This window comes from Epinephelus moara, chromosome 23 (assembly GCF_006386435.1).
Source record: "Epinephelus moara isolate mb chromosome 23, YSFRI_EMoa_1.0, whole genome shotgun sequence".
In the NCBI taxonomy this organism is placed as follows: Eukaryota; Metazoa; Chordata; class Actinopteri; order Perciformes; family Serranidae; genus Epinephelus; species Epinephelus moara.
The window spans coordinates 3,130,679-3,141,533 of NC_065528.1; the positions used below are offsets into that span (position 1 = coordinate 3,130,679).

Here is a 10,855-nt window from a genome sequence, read left to right on the forward strand (position 1 = left end):
AACGTCCACCTGGACTCAACAATGACCTGACTAGATTTTGATGGTCAGAGATCAAGGTAACTCTGACCTTGCACCCATCTCATTCTTGTGAACGTGATATCTCAGGAGTGCCTTGAGCAGTTTCTTCAAATTTGGCACAAATGCCCACTTGGACTCGAAGATGAACTGGTTAGATTTTGGTGGTCAAAGGTCAAGAACACTGTGACCTCACCCTCACCCCATTCTCATGAACACGATATGTCGGGAACACCTTGAGGGAAGTTCTTCAAATTTGGCACAAATGTCTACCTGGACTCAACAATGAACTGATTACGTTTTTGGGGTGTAACAATACACAAGTCTGGATTGATATATCGATTCAACAATCAACAATCCAATATTATTGACGCAAAGTGAAAACATTGGTACATATCATCATATTTAATACAGGGCATTATTTTGAAATTCCCATGGCATTTCTGTGGCACCATTTCTGTCCAAGCACACCCCTGTCCTTGACATTCAACAGTGCTAGCAGCCTAGCGCCAGGCAGATAAGCAGCCAAGAAGGGATATTTACTGATATTGTCTCATACTGATTGCAGATCCCTGAATTGAATCATATAGTGTTGCAGACTTTGTGACATCAGCAAATATTTTATTGTTGTCCCAGAAATATTGTATTATGATGATATTTTTAAATCGCACTCTCATTAGATTTTGGTGGTTAAAGGTCATTGTAACCTCACAAAACTCAAGAATATATACACTAATTGTGATAAAATTTCACACAAATGTCTAACAGAATATAATGCTGATGGGGATGACATTTTATATCCACAAGGTCAAGGGTCAACTTCACTGTGACATAATACTTTCTGGCCATTACTCAACACCATAACTCAGGAGAAGAAGGGGAGACTTTGGTCAGATACTGTATTGGTGACAATAATCTTGGGTGCACACCCTCACACTGTGCTGATTGTATAGATCTTCTGTGCTGCCAGGTTGAAGATGTGTATCAGGCATCCATGTTTGAGAATATGTATCTTCTTTTGAGCAATATCCGTATGTGAGGCATTTTCTACTTTCATGGCTGCATGAGTCTGGACAGCCATGGAAGTAAATGACAACCTAACTGGTTGGTGGAGGCATACACCCGAGAGACTGCAATTCTAGGTTTATCTCCCCCATCCTCTCTTCTTCTCTCCTTCAAATCCCTGAAAGATACAAAAATGGTCCAAGTAAGGGAAGTGCAAAGTTTAGAGAAAAGCTTTGGAAAAGTTCACCAAGTGTATTCGTGCATGTTTTTCCCTTTTCACCTCAAGAACGGAAGATTAGGCAAATTAGGAGGTAAAAATGTTGGATGAATTACAGATGTCTTACATTGTTAGTGCTTGACAAATCAGTTCTGTTTATTATGGCAAACTCCATTTCAACAGTTTGTGGCCCATTAAAAAGTAGTACTTAGCTGGCTGTTTTAGGGCCAAGGGAGTAAAGTTGAACCCTGGTTTCTCTGGTGGAGAAAGGGCTAAGGTTTAGGAGTTCTCAAAAAATGCTCCAAGAAAGGTCCTGCGGTGAAAGCTCCCCATTAGAAACTGCTCTTTCCCATGTTTTCCACCTCTCATCATCTCTTTATCTCTTCCCCACAACTGCATTCTCTTTCTCACTCTTCCACATCTTTTTCTATCCCCTGTGTTGTTCACATTCTTTCAAGTTATTTTTCTTTCTTATGAAATCAATAAGAAATAGAAACCTTTTCTCTCTCTTTTCCCCTTTAGGCCCCTCTTGACCGAAAGTTTTCTAGGAACTCAGGAACATTTTTAAGACCTAATTTTTAAAACACAGAAACTTTGCATTGGACACTGGGCCCTCCGATTATCAAAGTAATCATTTTCACCCAAACCATGATCTTTTCTTAACCCCTAACTCCTAATCCCCCCCAACCCTGAACCTAACCAGATTGGTTTTGTGCCTAAACCAAACCAAGCTTTAAAACTGTCCCCAAAAACTAAATATTAAAATGTTACAAACAATAGAATCTTCACTTTTTATCAAATATGATACAAATTTACATTGACTTTCAGACAAACACTGTAAATATAACTTTGGGTTCTTTCTTGTGTGTTGTTTTCAGTGACGTGCAACTATGGAAATGGCGGTTGTCAACACACATGTGATGACACGGACACAGGGCCGGTGTGTGGCTGCCACCAGAAGTATGCCCTGCACTCGGACAGCAAGACCTGCATCGGTGAGTGACAACTAAGATGGCTTCCTAGGTTACATACACACTTGTACCCTAAAGCTCTCATAGCTGTTTGACTGTAACATCTCTTGTATGATAGAAGGTCCTGAACACTGTTTGTGTAGCACAGATGATAACAGGAGGAAAGTCACAGAATGAAAAAGTGTCAGGGGTTGGTCGTAGTGAGTTCTCTCCCCACCCCTCGAGACTCTGAACACAGAAAAAACAAAGGCCAGCACTTTAACAGATTTATCTACCCTAATTTATTAATGTAACAAACCCACACTGATAATAATGACATGGATGAGACACAGGTTTCAGGTTGTCAGTGAAAAAAAATCAAGAATATGATTCAGTCGATACCTTTTTAATGAAAGCTGTAATCCAGCCTAAAGCTATATTCAGCATCTAACCTGCATTAGTGGTGTAAGAAGTTCTTTTGTTATGTATAACCTACAAAATCACAACTGCAGGACCGTCAGTAAATTACAGAAAAAATAAAATAAACATAATGGCATTATGTTATGGTCTTTATTGTAATTTATTTCAGTTTTGTATGGGCTGAAATCAAATTAACAACTAATGTAAAATGAGCATGAACGTTAAAACTTTTATTAATAGAATTATAATTTCAGGCACAAAATGAAAATCATTGCTTGCGATTGGTGCAAGAATTTCAAAATAGGTAAAAAGTGAAACATTTCTCAGTTTTCCATCTTTCAGTGGTTACGAAAGAAGCAACACATCATTTTCTTCCAGTGGAGATAGAATCAGACTGCAGCAGGGTATTCAGGAGATTAGGGTGTACAAGGTGCAAATAAAAAAAGTTGATGTCTCCTCTAAATCTCTGTTTCCATCTTCTCTGCCACATAAGTATTTATGGGCCCTGACACACCAAGCTGGCTGTCACCCGTTGATCATTGACAGGCAGTCGGTGAGCGTCTGTCCCCCTAGTCTTTGCAGTGTGTCCCACACTGTTGCACTATAGTCTGCCTTTGTTGCCAGTTTTTCAGCCAATTCAGCAACTGGTGGTGGAGCTTTCAGAGCCCATTGGTGAATGAAGTCCTTCTGATTGCAAGTCCAAATCAGTGCACAAGAGAGACAAAAGTGAAGAAAGTAAAGACACAGCTAAAGTCAAATGGGCATGAGATTGAAACAAACTTGTTCTATTCGGTAAGATTATTTTTTAGCTATTAGGCTCTTTGCAGAAATAGTTGTTTCGTAATTGTTGATGCTTCTGTTCAGTAGTGCATGGTAAGTATCCTTTGTTCTTTCAACACTGGATTGTGTTGTTAATGTGCTAACTGGCTAACTAGCATCTTGAATCTGTACTGATGGTCTTCCCGTTTCCCTTTTTTAATTGTTGAATAGAGTGCCCCAGGAATGAGTCCTAAAACCCAGAAATTAGTTAGCACCCATTTTTGAATGGGTTTTGTTTAGATACCTTGAAATAAGGCCTGTGTTTAACACAAGTTAAAGAAACGTTTTGTTCTATGACATAAAATATGTCAGTAAATACCCCACTCATGAATTTTGAAGCTTTAATGTGTCCTAAAATAGGCGGTTGCTAACAACTGGCTAAATGGGACTAAAGAACGTCATCATGCCAACCACAGCTCTACAGCCTTGTTGTAGTGGCAATGTTAAGCCATGTGACTGTGGTGGAGTTTGTTTTTAGCCTAACGTTAGCTTTTTACTTATGGTGATTGCAATCAGGCTTCAAAAATCATGGAAGTGGTGTTCATTTGTGTAGACTATCTTGCTGAACAAAACGTTTAAGTATCATAAATGTGTGTTTGCCACAGAGTTCATTTTCTGCAATAATCCAAAATCCAATGAAAAAATCCCAAAGGCTTTTTGAAAAAGGGAACCATGGTGATGCTAACTTCCACATAGGCCTACAGAAAAATGTCATCCCTGGAGCACTCTACGCAGACTATCACTGCCTGCTGCTATAGACAGTTATTTCATCTCATGCAGGCTAAGAGGGTATGTGCTAATCAGCCGTTGGCTATAGTATCAATAGTGTGTTCATGTGCAGTTCTTTTGGCTAAGACACAGGTGACATGAGGCGGCGCCACGGTAGGCCTTTGTTGCCACCAGTTCTTTGATGTCGGTTTGGTGTGTCTGGACCTTCAGAGGGAAACCACAGTGGTAAAGTGTCAGGGAATGAGCAATAATATGTTTAGAGTATTAGAGGAACGCCTGAGCCAGCTGGTGGAAAATGACTGACTGACACATCTCCCACTCATATTCATCATGTCAGAACTCAGCTGATCTCAACGAGCAGGCAGCTCTCTCTGCCCAAACAGCTCATCTGCACATATGACTGTCAACAGAAGCAATACCTCCACATCCTGGCTATCACATATTCATTTTCATCTGTTCAGCTATTTTTCTAAACAGTAGAGGATGAATAAGACGTTCCAGGTAAGTGGAGCTGTTCATAACTCTGTTTTCTAGACATCCTTCCTGCTGATATACATGTGAGAAATACTTATTACCTCTCTGCTGTTGTCTACTGCAGCTCTTCAAACTGGTTCTAGTTTATGTAATTTGGCCTCAAGGGTCCTTAATCTATGGAGCCTGGCCAAATGTTGTAGTATTGATCACTTGTGTGCACAAAATTGCAATTTGTTTAGCGTGCAGAAATTAATAATTCAAGCTAATCAACCTCATTTTACTTAAATAACTTTTTTCAAATTAATTGAGGTAGTGCCCTCAAATTACTTAATTTTATTCCCTAAAATGACAAAATTTAGTTTATAGTAGAAGTAGGAACTTAAGTGAGAGATTGAAGTGACCCCTCATAACTGAGTTTGATCTCTAACTGATCAGAAGTCATGTAGCAGTCATGTTAGTTTCATTTGTTCTCACCTCTGGACAGTCTGGGCCTCATGCAGCACAATCCATTCTCACTCCCAACCCGTCAGGTAGTGGTCTCCAGCATCAGATACCGATGCACTGAGGCACTGTTTAGAGACATACTGTGCGACTGCCTTTTTTGATGCTCCGAGCAGCTGCTATAGTATAAAGAGCGAGATAGTCTGCATAGGGCGGTAGGGAGGGGAGGTGGATGGGTCAAAAAACTGAACTTTCACCCAGAAGCCTGCTGTTTGTTTCCAGTGTGAAACCAAATGTCAGTTGGGTTACTTTTCTAACAACATAATGTGTCGCATACTATGCTTGTGATGCATGTCACGTGACATGACATTATGTTAGGAACAAACATACTTTTTCTAAGCCAAACCATGATGTTTTTTTGTAAACCTAACCACATGCTTTTGTTAATGGAACCTTAGGATCTTAGGAAGTTTTTTTACATATGTGCTAAATTTATTTTGAAAAGAGACGCATTTAACAAGCAGGCACTGTGTGTCTACATTGCCCGTGAAAACAAAAGTTTGTTGTAAAAACACACTATGGATGTAACAAGTGTGAATTGATGTCCGTCCTTGAGCGTCCAAAACTGATGCTGGAGGGGTACTTACAGTGTCATAGTTCGATGTGAAGGGCCACCAAGGGTCTGCCTTTGATGAGGTGGGAGTGAGAATGTATTGCAGCAGCGGTTTCTTAAATTTCTCTTGTATTTTCTCTTGTTTTTGAAAATTTGTGCATGAGACCCTTTGTCTCATACAGTTTTGATGCTGCATCAGATGTAGCAAGTTGTTTCTTTTTCACTTGACTTAGTCTGACTTATTAATTTGAAGGAAAAAATCAATAAACTGTGGGCAAACATTTCAAAAACTGCACACTGTACTGGGCTCAGGTCATAGCAATAGTCAGCTCTGTATTAATTCAAGTGATTCTGGCTGAGCTGACTTGTCCAAAAGGCTGTTGTAACTATACAACATTTAAGGTAATTTTTTAAGACGTGCCCACTCTGTAACTCTTTAAGTACCTATGGACGTATGTTGGCATATACACTGATCAGCCACAACATTAAAACCACTGACAGTTGAAGTTAATAACATCAATCTTTTAGTTACAATGCAATGTTCTGCAGGAAACCTTGGGTCTTGTCATTCATGCGGATGTCACTTGACACCACCACCTACCCAAACACCGTTGAAGACTAAGTACACCACCTCATGGCAAGGGTACTACCAGTGGCAGTGCCCTGCCCCCCCAGCAGGACAATGCACCATCCCACACCAAAAAACTGCTCAGAATGGTCAGAGGAACATGACAAGGAGCTCTAGGCCTCAACCTAGCCTCCAAAATTGGATGTGTCAGTACCCACACTATCACCTCAGATCAGACTTGGCTCTGAACTTTGGGGAATGAACACAGGCTGTGACAGGCTGGTCAGTCTAACAGTCTAAAATAGGCCGATTTAAAACGCCGGTCAAATTCCCGCCACATCGCATGATTGACATCGTGTAACATCAGCAGCGCACACACACGCATATGTGCAACTCACGGCTTGGGCAATGTGAGGAAGTGAAACATGGACGGCTTCTCGCCTTAATCATTCATGCACACACATCAGAAGAGAGAAGGAGAAAGTTATTAATTGTCCATTAACTGCGAAGCTCTCACTGCTGCACTGTACCGCTTGAAACTGACAAGGCGTGTGTCCACGTGCCGAAGATGCGCGTGTCCACGTGCCAAAGAATGTGCACCTTTTTTCTAGTCCATATCTAATCCATATCCATAACACTGCACTTTGTAGATGTGAAGACCTGTGTGAATTTTCCACAGGAGATATTTTTACTTTTTCATCTATTCAAGAAATTACCCACAAATGCTATACACCAAGAATTATTATTTTATTTATCTATGTTTTATTTATGTATGCCTTTTTTACTTATTTATTTTAATACTGTACCTGAAGTTATATTTGAGCAAAAAAGGAAAATGTTTCTTAACCTTTGTTTGTTTGTTAGAGATGATTATTGAAAAGCTGGTTGTATCTTGGTTAAAATTTTCTAATAAAGGACAGATAGAAAATATTGCAATATCCTGTGTGCTGTAAAGTGGTTTGAAAAAAAAATTAAATCGGAATTGGCCATCCAAACTCTCTGCAAATCGGAAATCGGGCTCGGCCCAAAAAAACTGTAATCGGTGCAAGTCTACCCTGTTTCCACCAAACTTTCTACCACTTTCGGTATGGCACTTTTGGAACCAAAAGTAACATGGTACCTGACATGGTAACAGACATGGTACCCAGACTCCAGGTCTCTTTAGTGTTTACACCACAGACAGTACTCTTAAATGTGGGCAGAGTTGTGGTCACTTACTGCTCTGTCCAGCACTTGCTGTGTGTCCTCATCATCTGTGGTGTAGAGGATGTCTGCACTTTGTTTATTGTCCACAGAACAGGGTTGCACACCAACATATTCAAAATTAAACAGAACAGGCTGGAGTGAGAGTCTCTCTTGATGGGATTTTTAAAATAGTGAGCTTGTGCATTTAGACCTTCTCAAGTAATTGCAGGGGTTTAGTCTTTCCGAAGCGACAGGAACGATGCTCTGCTATGCTAAATTCTTCTCAGAGTGAGGATTAGAATATATGCAGTTCATATCATCTGGTCGAAATTAATATACAGTAGATCTTTAAACATTTCAAGATCCACTCATTATTAAAGGTGTATGTCATCCAAGAGAAACAAAAAAAAAAAAAAAAAACCCTAATAGAATGGTCAAAATTGTCATATTGAAATTTAAGGATTCACATCGACAACTCATGCATTAAGTAACATTACAAGTAAACATTCCATCTTAAAAGTTGCTGGCATTCGGCCCAATGACTTAAGTTATTATTCTCTCAGTCTACAGCTGCTGCGAGAGGCAGCAAAACATCTTTTCATTCTGTAGTTATAATTTTACTACTGTATGTAAGACTTGCCACAGTATGAACAGTGGTTACATAAGCTTCAAAACCACAAAAGCCACTACTCAGCCCTGGGCAAGAGTGACTGTCTGCTATTGACCAATCATAGGACTGCAGTATTCACAGCTCCACTTTTTAGTTCCCCAACAAAGGCGTGACCAAAAATGGGGACGGTACGGAATGGTTCTATGGCTACCATCCACAACTTTTCACAGGGGAAATGGAAAAAATGCATACCAAACTGAACTGTTCCAGACTGTTAGGCGGAAACGGGTCTATAGATGCTCCATCAGATTGGGCTCTGGGGAATTAGGAGGCCAAGTTGACAGCTTGAGCTTGTTGTCACGTTTCTTGGACTATTCCTGAGCAGGTTTTGCGGTACGACATGGTGCGTTGTCTTTCTGGGGGGACCACTGCAGTTGGGGAAGGTCATTGCCATGACGGAGGTACTTGGTCTCCGATGGTGTTTGGGTAGTTGGCGTGAGTCAAGTGGCATCAACATGAATGCCAGGATCAAAGGTTTTCCAGGAGATCATTGGACTGTAGCATGATGATCAAAGGTATTCATTTCAATCAATCAATCAATTTTATTTATAAAGCCCGGTATCACAAATCACAATTTGCCTCTCAGGGCTTTACAGTAGCCTATACAACATCCCTCTGTCCTTTGGACCCTCACAGCGGATAAGGAAAAACTCCCCCAAAAAAACCTTTTAACAGGGAAAAAAAACCGGTAGAAACCTCAGGAAGAGCAACTGAGGAGGGATCCCTCTTCCAGGACGGACAGACGTGCAGGCATTTCACCTATCAGTGGTTTTAATGTTATGGTTAATTGATGTATGTAGTTGTTCATTTAAACTCTGAGGTAATGGCTCTTCTTCAGTTTGATTCATGTGGAAAGGTGAGAGAAAAGGCCTTTGTCTGCACAGGAACACTTGAAAAGGAATGTCTGCCATGTGGTTTGTCAGGAGTAAGGACAACATCCAAATCAGTTACAGAAAACTTCCAAAAAATCCAGGATTTATGGGTATAATTTGATGGAGGCTGACACCTGATAGCCAGCAGTTCATCAAACTTGGAAAATTTAGCATAACAGAATAAACCGAGACCAAAACCACAGTCTGGATTGATGTCTTATTTGGCTGTCGCTTAGACTATTCACAGTTGATACAAACACCAGAAAAGGTGTTCTTAGCCGTTCAATCTAGGCACAAATCCCTCTGAACAGACTGAGTTTAGACTCTCCTGCTTCCAGAATCTCTAACCTGGCAGGATTACAGGTCATCTAATCTCTGTCCAATTAGTGACTTGCTTGTGACTTTTGTTTACAAGTTGTGGTTAATTTGTAATTGGGCAGCATAAACCTTAATGAACCAAATAAAAAGGAATTTAGTAAGCTTTTCCATGTGGTTTAAACCAAAGAAAACAAGGTGTAAGTGTGATTTAACACCCAGAGAGATTAGAACCACCTGCACAACTATGAAACACATAAAGTTTTCTCGCTCCTGACTGTGAACTGAGAAACAACTCAGACTGGTGTCAAAGCAGCTAACACACAAATGATCTGATGTCGTTTTGATGTGCTGTCCTTCCTGCTGTGTCTGTACACTGGAAACGCCTCTGTCTCTCTCTGTCTTCCTCTCTGTGTCTCTCTCTGTCTCTCACCTTCACCACTCGAGCCGATTGCCGTGCTGCTTTTCAGCAGCACCAAGTTTTGACTGCCAATAACCCCTTTTTCTTTGCAGCTGCTTTGAAGAAGTGAAACAACGCCGTCAAGGAAATTCTGCGTAGAGGAGGCAGAACGAGAGAGAGCGGGGACCCTCTTCTCCCTCCTTTCCCAATGTCTTGTCTTTTCTCTCTCTCTCTCTGTCTCTCTTCATACTTTGATGAGAGAAAGGACCTCTGTATCTGTGGTCTGGGTGTCCCAACTGCTCTATGGGCCCACCTTTAACCCCCCGACCCTCCCTTTTTACCCTTTCTATGTAGCACTGTCCCTCTGCTCCTCCTCCCTCCTCCTCCTCCTCCTGCTTTCTGGTGATAGTACCTGATTGCCTGTCTTGTCTGAGCATCCATGTTTAAACCAAATCAGGTGGATGTAAAGGATTAATCCTTAGAGCACAAGAGGAAAGAGTGACTCTGGGTGGGGGGGTCGGGGGCTACGTGTTAGACTCTGTGGTTCAAAAACGGACATCTCAATTGCAGCCTGATCTTAGGTAAAGCTTCCATGAAAGCAAAGCTAACCTTCTCCTTCTCCACCTCTCTCTCTGTCTCCTCATCCTCCACCTCCTCATGAACCAAAAAACAAGCGACCCATTGAAAACCAAAAAACCTGCCGACAACAAAATGCCCTCCATGCCTCATCCCCATCCATCAGCCCCTTTTTCTTGCTCCATACACCTTAATAGAGAGGCAGAGACTTGCACATGCACAGCTCACCCTTCTTTCTACTACATGTGTCCACTAACATGTGCCACAGTGTCCAGTTGTCTGTCACTGCCTCTTTTACTAATCATTATGTCCGTCTGTCTGTCTGCTTATCCAGCTGCATGAAAGAGTCTGCACTGCATTTGTATGGTTTCCCCTTTTCTTTTTTTACTTTCATTGTTCCTTTTTGAACTGAAGTACATTTTTATTGTTGTTGTTTTTAGTGACCCTTCTGTTACCTCCCAGTGCATTGGTTTTTACCATTCTCCTCCTAGCTGTAGTAGCGTAGAGTGGTTTAACCCCCCCCATCCCAAGTTGGTCTGGCTCTCTTAAACACTCCCCTCTCTGTGGGCCTCCGACCACCGCTTAG

The 10,855-nt window shown here is 41.2% G+C and overlaps 1 protein-coding gene across 1 annotated transcript in view; it reads left to right on the top strand.

Moving 5' to 3' along the window:
• The window catches only part of scube1 (signal peptide, CUB domain, EGF-like 1), a 647,001-nt gene that overhangs the window by 132,082 nt on the left and 504,064 nt on the right, over window positions 1-10,855 (top strand). Inside the window, exon 6 of the mRNA XM_050036052.1 lies at window positions 2,116-2,232. Within this exon, the coding sequence (XP_049892009.1) occupies window positions 2,116-2,232 (117 nt within the window). The remainder of the gene's footprint in view (window positions 1-2,115; window positions 2,233-10,855) is intronic.